The sequence below is a fragment of the Seriola lalandi genome, unplaced genomic scaffold, assembly GCF_002814215.2.
Source record: "Seriola lalandi dorsalis isolate HSWRI2012SDOR001 ecotype SW California unplaced genomic scaffold, Sedor1 jcf7180002052274, whole genome shotgun sequence".
Lineage (NCBI taxonomy): Eukaryota > Metazoa > Chordata > Actinopteri > Carangiformes > Carangidae > Seriola > Seriola lalandi.
In genome coordinates, this window is record NW_019522827.1 from 153,384 (window position 1) to 166,164 (window position 12,781).

At 45.2% G+C, this 12,781-nt stretch overlaps 1 protein-coding gene across 2 annotated transcripts in view; it reads right to left on the bottom strand.

The window, feature by feature from the left end:
* Nucleotides 1-50: 50 nt before the first annotated feature.
* Nucleotides 51-12,781, bottom strand: part of prickle1a (prickle homolog 1a) — a 25,934-nt gene continuing 13,203 nt past the window's right edge. The window contains exons 1-8 of one of the 2 annotated variants that reach the window (XM_087172283.1): nt 12,443-12,590; nt 7,250-7,453; nt 5,199-5,312; nt 4,153-4,290; nt 3,036-3,239; nt 2,647-2,833; nt 1,689-2,561; nt 51-1,563 (exon numbers count right to left, since the gene is read on the bottom strand). In XM_087172283.1, coding sequence (XP_087028409.1) covers nt 698-1,563; nt 1,689-2,561; nt 2,647-2,833; nt 3,036-3,239; nt 4,153-4,290; nt 5,199-5,312; nt 7,250-7,438 — 2,571 coding nt within the window. In that variant the 5' untranslated portion in view covers nt 7,439-7,453; nt 12,443-12,590 and the 3' untranslated portion in view covers nt 51-697. Of the gene's footprint in view, nt 1,564-1,688; nt 2,562-2,646; nt 2,834-3,035; nt 3,240-4,152; nt 4,291-5,198; nt 5,313-7,249; nt 7,454-12,442; nt 12,591-12,781 lie in introns of those variants that run through there. The other variant, XM_023400276.2, reaches the window with a different exon arrangement.

The following is a 12,781-nucleotide window of genomic DNA, read 5'->3' on the forward strand; positions in this document are numbered from 1 at the left end:
TGTTTCTTAATATCCATTGAATACATTTGCACATGAAAGAACAACACAAATCATGATATATAGATATTTTTATTACAATTATCATCTATCTTAGCCTTATATTCCAGTTTGTACATTTATACAGATTACAATGATTTGCTTACGATACAGTGAACCATAAATACACCACTCAACCAGGCCTTTTAATACACTTAGTGTTTGTCTTATGTTAGCGGTGCACAAGCCTGGAAGAACACACATTTGAAGAGCTTGGGTCAGCGTCAATTTGTCATTACATTTCTGACACCCACCCTCATGGAAAAGTCCCTGTACCAATTGCCAATAGTTAAATTTTTACGCCATTTTGGTACAAAGCATGTCATGAACTCAAGGGTATAAAAATAGCCATTTTGTTTTTTTAATTCTACAATATATACATTAATATCTGCACTGTTAAATAAACACAGTTTAGATGGTGTATTATAAATATGCATTACTCTGAAATACTTTACTTACTTTATTACTGGCAGTTTGTAATGCTAGGGGAGTGTTGACCTATGAAGATTTAGAATAAGGACTTGTGTCTCACACAAACACCTTGGTAAATTGAGTGCTGTGAAGCATTTATTAGCAAGCAGTTGTTAATGCATTTTAAACAGTGGACAAGAAGCAGGTGTATGGCACAACATTACCCAAAGTATAAGAGAGTAACGAAAGTCTACGAAATTATACAGTTTTTGCCTTTGTGCCCTTTCTTCTTTTTGGACTTAGTCCGTTGGCCATAAGGAGAGGAAGAAATGCCTACCACAGGGCTGGGCAAGTCATCAGTGTAGTAGTGTCTATGGGGCCTCGGCTGAGGGATGGGCTGTCCCAGGAAAAAGCCCTCCTCCTCAGAATCAGAAGAAGAAGAAGAGCATGTGGAGCACCAGTCATCATCATCCCCATACAGCCCCAAGAACCTCCCCATGGCAGGGCCTTGTAGCCCATAGTCTGACAAAGCAGCAGGACTGGGTTGGCCATGGAAGGCTTGGTGCCCCTTGGGGCCATGAGCGTTCCCTCTGTGGTCCATTTTGTAGCACATTTGGGCCCTCTCCTTGGGCAGAAGGTTAAGAGCATTGTCGGAGCGAGACTTGCGACTGCGGCGCCTCCTGTGGTGGTGATGGTGGCGTCCAGAGTGAAGTTCTTGGCCCTGCTCCTCAAAGTGGTACACTCTCCGGCGAGTCCGTTCGCTCATAGGGGGCTGGCGCACTGGGAGATCACCATAATGGCCATTGTCCACCACATCGTCAGAGAATTTGACTTGCTGAGGCCTAGACTGTGAACGCGTCCGCCTGAGGGCAGGGACGTGAGGTTTGGGTTTGTCCTCTGGTAAAGCCACCTCCTCTTCTTCTGGAACATTCTCCTCCACTTCCTCTTCCTGCTCAGATACAAGGCTTTTCAGGGAATTTGCACTTCTGTGTAACATAGAGGAGTTGAGGGTTCCCATATTACTGGTTTTCTCACAGTCTTCTGTCTCCAGTTCATGTAAGCCTTGCAGGGAATAAACCAAAGGTCTATCTTTACCATCACCATCTATGGAGGCTCCTGGAGAGGAGAGAGAAACATTATAAGATGTCTGCATATGGACTCAAGAACCTGTTTTAAAAATTAACTATTACCAACGCATAAAAAATTATTTTCTTACACCTGATCGTGTCACATCTACTCACCAGTAATGTTGGAGAGAGCCAGTGAGTCCATGGAGTCTCGGACACTCTGATCTGTTTTCTTGAACTCATCTGTGATACACTCCAAAGAGTCATTGTACCATTGTGGCTCCTCTCCCTGGAAGCCTCCTCCAGCCCCATGATCCAGCTCCAACTCCTGGATCTTTCTACTGCTTGCCGGGCCCGGGTGGCTACCGTAGGCTGAGTCCCCAAGCCCATCCTGTGACTGGGCCCAGTACATGTCAGCCTGGTACTTTTTACTGGCAAGGCTCCCCCTTCCTCCTGCACTGCCACTGACAGCTTTAGAGGACTCCTGCTTTGACCTTGTGTCCTTTTCAGCAATCCAGAAATCTGTTGGTCTTGAGTCATTGGCTTGCTGGAAGACCCCGTGTTCCCCAAACTTTAATAGCAACTGAGTCATGTAGTCTTCATGCTCAGCCCACTCCTCCTCCTCCTGGTCCTCAGGTGCCTCAGTCTCCTCACCACGTCCTCTCCAAAAATGCTCATCAGATAAGTTCATGTGGGCCAGCTTGTTGGTCAGCGTGTCATCAGCATTTCCACTGAAGCCAGGGAACTTATAGTTGACAGAAGGTGAGAAAAGCAGCGACTGTCTGCATTGATCAGCTGAGCGACTGCTCTTACCCATGCGCACACTGCGGCGGGATTCACGTGAGCGTGCTGACTGGAAGGCAGAGTCGGAGGAGTCAGAGGCATGTACATCTTCCCCAAGACTGCAGGCTTTGGAGCAGTAAATACGACCCTGGTGTGGCAGGAAGGGGCAGCCCAGTAGAGAGCTCTTACACTGAGCACAGCTGAAGCAGCTCTCAGTGGCATGCCAGTGAAGCCCATCATAGGTCATCTGGGCATGATCAACACCTGAAAATGTTGAGATGGTTAGCATTACTACTCTTGAGTCTATACAAGTATTACAGGTGTTTTCTTGAGAAAACCATCATCTTACCAATGTGATCTCCACAGGCCTCACAGTACTCTGCATAAAGAGACTCGAAGCAGCCGCAACAGTATGGTCTGCCGTCCTTCATGATATAGCGCTGACCCCCCAGAATTGTCTCACATTCAAAACAGGAGAAGTGCTTCATGTGCCAATGCCGCCCCTCTGCCTCTGTGCACTCATCAGCAAAAATAATCTGTGGACAAAGATGTGTACTGGATGAGACAAAACGGCCATCTTCTACCTTCCTGGCTGTCATCAGCCTGTATATTCATGTCGAATTTATTCAAGTCAATGTAGAAATAAAATAAATGTTATTGCTATCCCAGAGGTTAGCCTCAAAGACCATAAACGTCAGACTCTGGATGTTTTCCAGTATGTCAGTCTTGCGGTTTTACCTCATCGCAGGCTGAGCAGCGTGGTTTGAGTAGCTCAGCATGGTGCCTTCCGCAGTGGATCTTTCCATCGTGGTAGAAGTAGATCAGATCCACCAACAGTTCGCTACATGTGGAGCAGGCAAAGCATGCAGCGTGCCAGCACAGCCCAGGGCCCGCCCTTGAGGCGAACACTGCCATTTCTCCACCATTGATGCTTTCACCACACTGAAATATGCAGACACAATCACATGGTTGATTATAATAACATCCTGAAATTACTCTGAAATTGCACATTAGCTGTAGTTCCAAATTTTTCTGTAATAAGGTTATGTAAATCCTGCATAGGTAATTACATCTGTCACACAACTGCATGGACACAGCTTTGGCTTCAAGCCCAAATTGGCTCCTAATGTAACACAAAGCTTAGCCCATAGCAACTAATCATCATATGGCTTCCGAGTACATTTGCTCTGTTGATGAGGGGGTAAATATTTGGCCCATCTGTGTGTGCAAGCCCATTGGGTTGTCCTAACTGCAGTCCCAGAGTGGCCTATTTGTTTTTCTTCCCTGACTCGTGCATCATATGAAGACATGACTTTTCAAATCAACTACAGTGACTTTGGATAGAACAGGCAGTTAAAAAGAAGAAAACAAGAGAAAAAAACTGTCTTGGAGAAAGTAGGGGTGTCTCGTGGAGGGCTTCATCAGTTGGACTATGTTTTGACAAGGTTTATGGGCACCCTTTGGCTGCTCAACAGTCATTGTAAATTCTAAGTGAAACACTACTGAGCCACTCCAAACCACTCAGCAGAGAATAAATTTTAGTCTGCAGGGTTGCAAATCGAGCTTGTGTTTAGGGATTTTCTTAAATAGCATGGCTGACATTGAGATCTTTATTTCCGCTTCCCCTCTGGGTTTTAGTTAAAACTGGATACAGATTAACCAAATACCCATGGAGGAGATGCACAGCGAGCGGGCAACAAATCTTTTTTTCGATACTGTAGTTGAAGAAGGCTTTTAGATTTTGAAAGACTATGCGCTAGGTCCTTGATTTCAAAACAAGTTCATACCGCGGTCACTCTCCCAATCCTCTCCATATTTACAGTTGTAAATAATACATGCAAGACAGGGCACGTACATGCTCACAAATGCTGTTCAGAAGGTTGCGGGGCAGCAGTTTTATTGTGCCCCTCCCCAGTGCTTCCTTCTTCCTCTGGACACTGAACATATGTAGCTCCTTCTTCTCCTCCTCACTGAGGGACTGGCAATAACGCACCTGGGAGGGAAGATGATATGTTATGGTTAAGAAGGCCAATGTCACAATCACATCAAGAAATGGGACGATTCCTTCTTTTAAAAGGTGCTTAAAAAAAAAAAATAGCTAGACTGCATATGAATTTTGTTCCAGTTGCTCAAGTGACCTTTTCATATTAGGCTCCTTGAAATATCTGATTGCAAGGACTGTCGGCCACTAATAAAGGTTACAAACTTGTGAGTATAAGAGAGGGCAGAGTGCATACCAGAGCATGCTGAACAAAGGCAACTCTTGACCTCAGCTTGCCCTTCCTACACCCCCCACCCCCCCCACATATCTCCACCCACAGTCCCTGATTGAGAATCTCATTTTTACAACAGGCCTTTTTGATGTTTCCCAAAGCCTTAACAAGAGGGAAAGCAGACGTTTAAACAAACAAGGCCTGTGTTTAGAGTGAAATCAAGAGGACGGGCAACAAAGGATGAGAGACAGCCAAGTCGGACTGTGGTGCCACTGCGGTGGTGGCATCACATAAAGCCTCTTTGAGCCAGCATCCCTCTCTCCTGCTGAGCAGTCCTCGTAAAAACCACTGCTATGACAGGAATCCTACTGGTGGGGGCTGCCAGCAAACATCATAAAATCATCAAGTCAAAAGTCACATTGTGCCCTCACTACATGTCTACAAGATTGTGGAACAAAAATCCCCTAGTGTGATGTCAACGTGAATGCCAAGGGCTCACATTAGTGGGATGGCATGGAAATGGCGAGACTTTTAACGCCGTGGGTTTAGCGGGCAGCAACAGATACAGCTACTCAAATGAAATGGAGAGTGGATCTTTCTTGTCGTCGCTGTGGCAGAAATAAGAGGACCTGCTGTGATGTATTTTCTGATACTCGCATTTACGAGCATTCACGCAAAATATTCTCACCTCATTATCATGTGGTGGCAGTTGATACAGGAGCTGCTTGATTCTGAACTTCTCTCCTGGACTGTTGACATAGGGGATCTTATCCTCAGGCAGACAGGAGAAATATAACTGGACCTGGGGAAATCATGGCATTGGGTAAAGCGATTATGCATATGAACACACTAAGTAAAATGACACCAAGTAAAACTAGAAAGCTTAAAGACTAGTTACTAGGTTTTGGTAACTTTGCTGAAGAAGATTTTTAAAATCTGAACATACAACTGATGATGCAAAAAAACATTTAAGTTGAACTGAAAGGTTCAGTGAATCCCCCCAGAAGACAAATGAAACTCATTCCAAATAATATATTTTCAAGAATGTGCAGTCATCAATCTGTACATATAGCTGGTTTTTGGTTCCCCAAGAAGTTGAACTTTTTTAAAACCAAATTTACATCCATTTAATTGCGGCAATATATTATTGTTATTATCTTGGACAGGATATTCATGAACACAAATATTTCTTCCAAGGATCCAAAGAACCGGGACATTAATTTGTGATGAGACACATTCTGGGACAGCTCTGTGTAAAATGTATGGAAGACTGACTTTGTGGAATCAATGTGTTTGCTCAAGTTTTTAACCCCTGAATCAGCTTTATCTCAGAGGGAGACAGAGAAGACAGAGTAGCAGCAGCAGCAGCAGCAGCACTCTTTGATGATGGCTCTGGAGGAATCATTTTATTTTCTACTAAACAAGTCCAACAACAGGTCAACAGGTCAAATCAGTTTAAAGGTTGTATTTTTCCAGTCATATGCTTGTCTCTATAGGGACAGGACAAAGCAGCCTGTCGTGGTGGCACTTTTACCCTTGGGGCTGGCCACTGAAAACTAAACTTTATGAGGGAGGGGCTATTACAGCCAGCCAGATAAAGAGGTGGGATGTGCTTGTCTTGTGTGTTGGGGGGGCTTCCTGCAGCTTTGGCCGTCTAGAGGGGGGTTACAGCAATTTACCCTGACAATCAACCCAACGTTTGCCCCCCACCATAAATTATGCACATTTTCATGCTGCTATTACCCCTCATCCAGCTCCTTAGGGGCTGGGGAACAGTCAGCTATCACCTCGGCCCTGTATGTTTCTTCACTGTAATGATGACCCATAATGCATGGCCCATTCAGGGCAATAGCTGCAGTAAAGGCATTACAGTCGACTGATGCATTTTCCCATACAAAAGGCATGTTTGGGCTTTAAGGTTTTCTGTTGCTGCAAATCCGTCTTTCCTTGCCCATCACCCCCTCATTGCTTCCATGTGTGTTGTTTAACAAGGGAAGTGGGATGAGAGGAGGAGAGAAACGCGGCAAGAAAAGAGAGAGAAATGAGGGGAGAAGAGGAAAACAGCCGATTTGGGAAAGTGCCACATCACACTGGCTGCCCTGCGGACACAACTAACAGTCCTGCCTGTGTTAGCGAAGGAGGGGGCTTGTTAAAAGAAGGCCCCTTGATTCCTGATCCTGCCAGCAGCAGTGGGCTCGACCCACCAAGTCCTCATCCTAACAGAGGACTTGATAATCACGAGCAGACTTTGCCATACCGCAGTTTGTAAATAAAAACACACACATCCTGCCTGTAAGTGGCTGCCTGGTAAAGCTTGACAAGTCTGTCTCAAACAAAGGGACCAAGTAAAAGTTTTAGGAAATATGTTGTCTGTCCCATAGGCTCCATTATCCAGAGACTCTAGTTGGTATGTTATTCAGTAATGCGCTGAATAGCATTTATCTGGGCCAGGCAAATGGGCTAGAAGGGAGTTAAAATCAGGTCAGAGCTGTTTTTATTCCCTGTCAGGAGGATACACCATTATTCACTGTGGTGATTTGGGGAATTAATGATTTGTGAACCAATGAAATAGACACCGCAGTTAAAGAGAAACGATATAGTGCTTCAAGTCTTCTTTGTATTACGAGAAGCCCATTTCCAAACCAAGCAGGCTTGTTTAAACGCAGCCCGCAACACCTTCATGAATTTCATGAACACTAGATAAAAGAATAGTCCCCTGTAAGCAAGATTTTCGCTCACCTGTTCAGGCCTAAGACCAGGTGGTACCCAGGCGTACTCCTCCAGCGCACAGCCTGAGTCATCGTCCGAGTTGGAGCTGCGCTGGAAGCCAGAGGTCAGCTTACTGACTTTCTGCTCCATCATCAAGTCTCGCTGGCGTGCCCCACCCTGGAAGCCAGCCGCCGACACTGCTGCACTCGCCAGGCTCATCAGACTCTCTTTTTACTAGAAAGACAATGTAAAAAAAAAAAAAAAAGAAAATAGGAAGGGTGAGGGGAAGGAAGAAAGGGGAATTGGGGTGAGGACAAGAGGAGGAGGGAGGATTGAAATGGACAAGGAAATGAAATTTTGGTTAACAAACCATTACATCAGCCATTCCCCACATAATGCTATCCTCACTCCATCTAATCCACTTTCTCTCATGTTAGTGCCACTCCACTGAATGTTAACCACCAGCTGAATCACACTATCACTGTCTCTTTCATGAGGCCCACATCACCACTCAAAAGCCCATTATGGTATCTGAGCAAGCTTTTCTTGGTTCGCTCCTCATGTGATGAGTCGACTTCATAAAGACACTCATAAAGAGAACTATACCCTTTCACTGCTATTGTGGTGGCAGTTAAACATGTGCCCTCCTCATGTGGCTTTTGAAGATATAAAGACCATTAGGAAATTCCCTACGCTTCATGAGGTGACGTCCGATCTCATTATAGTGACACTAACAAGCAGGCAGCCATTCATAAATACACTCAGTGAATTCAGTGTCGCTTATACGTACGCCCAGTGTCGGCCAATGTTGCTCAGACCTCGCATACCTTTCTCATACTGTAATTTAGTAGGAAAAGTTAGAACAACACCAGACGCCGGCTGTTTCACCTTATCTGTGAAGCTTAGGTCTGAATGAGTCATCATTTTAGCCTGCTGCGGTGCTACGTCATACCGTGTCCCAAGAGGGGCCGCACCACATGGGATCTGATGCTGGCTTGATCAGTTGAGCCTGAGGTCTGTATAAACACAGGCCTGGCCTTAAGACAGGGCCACCATATGGAGAATGTCCACAATCCTGGTCTCTCCCTTCATCTCCCCTTTTTCTTTGGAGTGTTTGTTTTCCAACCTGCCGCAGTGAACGTCTGATCATCCTTTCATCTTGTAAGATGGACAGAGCAATGCCAGACAGGTGAAGTAGTTGGATGGAGAGGGATGGACAGAGGGGGGAATTGGAGCGATGGGGTCGACTGATTCTCGGTTGGACACTGACAATGCAGCAGAGGGGCAAAAAATAGATCAAGGAGATGAAAAGACGGGCACAGTGTTGACCCACAGTATGTGTGTGGTGGCGATAGTCACTAATGCATTTCTACATGTCCACACATTTGCAGACGTCACTGCACCGCAGTAGAAACAAAATAAACTAGTGTTGAGCTGGATAAAACACACAGAAAAGCATAACTTTAAAGTGAACTGTGTGTAAATGTCGCTGAGCAGCGGCCACTGTGGCCACAACTGATAATTACACACTGCAAGCTGATTCAGTAACGTGTAAAATGGCAATATCGAACTTAAGTTTGCTAATATTATAACGTTATTATTTATGAATGAGATTTTTCATTTGTAAGAGGAAGAATGTGTTATTTGTTCTTATAGTTTATAAGAATATAGTGACTGTGGTGAGTCAACCCTGTTTTTCCTGCGTGACAAAAGAAAAATGGCACCGAGTTCACTAAGACAGTGACCAAATCACTCCTGAACACCAACAGCTTCATCTCCTGAGCTGCTGTAAGTTTCACAGGACCAAGCAGACATGGAGATGATGTATGTGAGTCCAGTTGTGGTCATTTCTCACAGGCCAAGGGCTCTAGCTGAGATCAAATGGGAGCCCAGCCAGTGTCCAGCAGCCTGGCCCTTACACCACCTCCCCCAAAGCCTCCACCCCCCTATGGCCGGCAAGGGCAAACGAGGGCCGCTGAGAGACAGCTGAGAAAACCAGACACACTCAAACGCAGCCTTTGAACACAGGGGTGACAGTAAAGGAGCCTGAAAATCTGCGCTCTCTCCTGGAATGATATATATGCCTGGCTGCCCTTGGGAGTGTGCAGCCCCTATGCATACACGAAGTGGGAATGCACACCTTTATGATTGAAGCCGACATGGGACACAGGCCACTGTGGGCTATGCTGGTCCACACACATACAGTGCCATAAACACCTTGTCAGAATCAGCTGTATGCTCATGTATTCTGCTTCTCGCTTAGTGACAACTCTCTCTGAGATAGTGGCAAGCCAGATACACCCCCACCCCCCCCGCACACACACTGCATGCCAGGCCAGGCAGCTACTGGCTATTCATATCAACTCATCTTCCTCAAGGACAAGTCAGTCCTTCGTGGCCTCGCCATAGCCAACTGCTGGCAAGCCCCCATCTAGCCTGACTAGTAAAAGACAATCAGAGCTGAGCGTGACTGATAGTGGTGGCACGGGATCCATTGGCTTTTTTTGGAACTTCGTGACTGCATTGTTCCACAAAGTGTCAAGTCAGGCGGATTGGCTTATGACATGTCCCATTAAAACGCCTCTAATGTCCTGAACAATGGTGCCTTTGTGAAGGAATCCACTGAAGGCTTGTCCCATCAAGAGCCTGTTTATCTCCCTTTTTTTTCTCCTGAGGATGTGGTGTGTTATCTCCATATACATGACAGTTAAAGCCCTCAAACCCAGATAACCTGTCTTCAGATGAGAGAGCGGAGTGGCAAAAAAGACACTCTCTTGTTCTATTCGCATCTATTGACTTGCAAATGAGACCAAAATAACCTACAAAAATGTGGCCTTGTTTGAGACTAGCTAGGGTTTCATGTGGGAGATAGCTAACTATAGGCAGGTTCAGTCAGGAGCCCGGAGACTCCAACTTCACAGCCTCGCATTTTATCAGGCACAGGCTCACTCATGCGCTACATTTGTTAAAAAGATGTTTGCTTTCACATGTTGGCCAAGTCTCTGTGAGGATGTCTCACACAGCCAAACCTGACTCACAGGAATGTCAGGCTTGAACTTCAGCCAGGCTCGTGAAGAGGAATCCAGGATGTACACGGCTCGGTGTTAGGCAAAGCCACTTCTTATACAACCACATCTGCTCGCATGCTAATTTTCCCTTTGGATGTCATGCAGTTCATTTCCTCTGACGCTGCCCAGAACGCTTCCTTAACTTTTTGAATGACAGAAGCACCGAGCCAACTAACTTAACCATGCTTACACCGACTTGCCAACTCACTGACTCATCACTTGTGCTGGCTTTTAAGCTTTTTTTCTTCTAACAAGGGACTTATGGTTTGCAAGATTAGTTTTTAAACTCCCCCTTCTCACTGTTCCACTCCCCCCTGCCCTGCCCTCCTCCCACACTAGCCAGACCCCTGCAGTCCTGAATGTTTAACAGCCCCTCACTCTTTTGTAAAGGTGCTTGTTAACATGGCTTTGGGAGCTCCAGGCCTGCATATCTGACTGATCTGCCCACAGTGGGCCAGAGGGTGGCGGGGGTGCTATCAGGCTGAGGCTAAAATGGGGTGACTGACATGTATGAAAATGTTAATGTGTCTTGTTCCACAAAAGAGAGGAGATTTAAGTCAAGGCAGGTGAAAGAGGGAAGCTCAAACACATCCTTGCTTTCAAAGGTCTTCAGTGAATGAAGGTTTCACAACCTCCCACTAGAACGTAGAATGAATGAAGAGATCTGTGTCTCAGAGAGAAACTGCACAATGAGCAATAGTTTTGTTACAGAGAAAGCTTATATTGCAACAAGCTCAGTGTAACAGAAGCTCAGTGAAGGAGTGGGTGCAAACTTGATTCATTAAGGAAGCAAATAACCACTGATTTGTTGTATTCACCCTCAAGACAGAACTTGAGGGTGAATACAGACAGTCAGCATCATGTGTTAACTACTGTGTAATCTTATTTATCACTTTATGGTATACAAACCTCTCACAGGACCTCATACTGCGACTGACCATTAAATGCAGCCTCCAGCAACATTTAAAAAGAGCATTCAACAACACTTCAACCAGAGTCCCACAAAATCCAGACACTGGAGCCTTGGATTAACAACCCTTGAGAGAGTGCACAGGAAAAATAAGCAGCTTCTGGTCTGAATTACTGTCTATATTCCTCTAGGAAGTGGATGATGGACATGCACACAACCAAACACAGTGCTTTCTGTCAGTCTGGACCAGCCCAACATGTTTAACTTGGCTGCTGCGAGCTCAGCAATGCAACATAGGCTCTAGTGGAAGAGAAAAACAAGATTTTCTGTTCAAAATCCCTGTTCCTTACTTGAGCTTGAACTCAGACAAATTGGTTTCTTCTTATGTAAGAGAAGATATGTCTTAACTGCAGAAAAATATGCAGCATATTGTTGCTCTCACTGTACATATAAATCTTCAAATGACAGCCTGTCAACTACTGGCACGTAATAATAATATGTTTTAATATCTTGGGAAAAAAAGACATGTCAAACTGCAGGCCAGATCAGATTTGTTAGACAAGTAGATCGTTGTGTGAACCAGTGTTTAAGGTTAAACCTGTAATTGAAAGATCCAATAAATCAACTGAGTATCATTAAGACAAGAACTGAAAAAAAAATTGAAGAAGGATGTATTTGAATCCAATCAGTTTCAAAATAAAAAGGGTTCAGGTTAGTGTTGAGGTGCTGCACGGCTGGAGTTTGGTCAACTTATGGAAGCCTCCATTCGTGTCTAGGGGGGTGTTTTTTCAAGACCAAATGGATGGGAGTGACATCCCCTACAGAGGTCTGCACTAGGGAGACCACCTGCATGCACTGGCCAGACTGAACTAAGACTCCACACACACACACACACACACACACACACACACACACACGTGCTGCTGTCACATAGCAGACATCGAACACATTTACGTCCCAATAGATTCTGTCTGCAAAGCAGGAGAACACTGATGACAGAGCTCCCTCTTTGCTTATATAACAAACTGTATGTCTTTTAAATCATGCAATGTGATCAATAATTAAACCACCCTCCCATGAAATTAAATAATACAAATATCTTGTTTCATCTAGTACCAAAACACAGTTCAGGATGAGTTAAGGTGCAATACTGTAACACCTCCACTTCAGCTTCACTACAACCAAAACACAGTCTATTGAGAAACCTGATTACATCTTGTTCAGTCATTTCCCTGTTGGTCTTACCTCAGTGTAGGCCAACTCTCCAGAGGTGAGCAGGAAAAAGGATCTTATTACCACTTTATCTGGTCCTAGATTCTTCCCCAGCCTCTGGGCTCCATATCTATGCAAGATCCTCAGAGCTGTAATTCCAGGACAGGAGCAGTCAGCCTTCTCTACCAGAGCTGGCAGCACAGTAAGAGCCCATATCAGAGCTGAGACTGTAAAAAGTCAGGGAGATGTCTGTCTGAGTGCGTGGGAGAGAGTGTTTGAGAGGGGTGTGTGCGCGTGCGTGTACATGGAGGAGCTCAACCAGATGGTCATCCCTCCCTTGTCTCTCTCACCAACCATTCCTCCTCCCCCCCC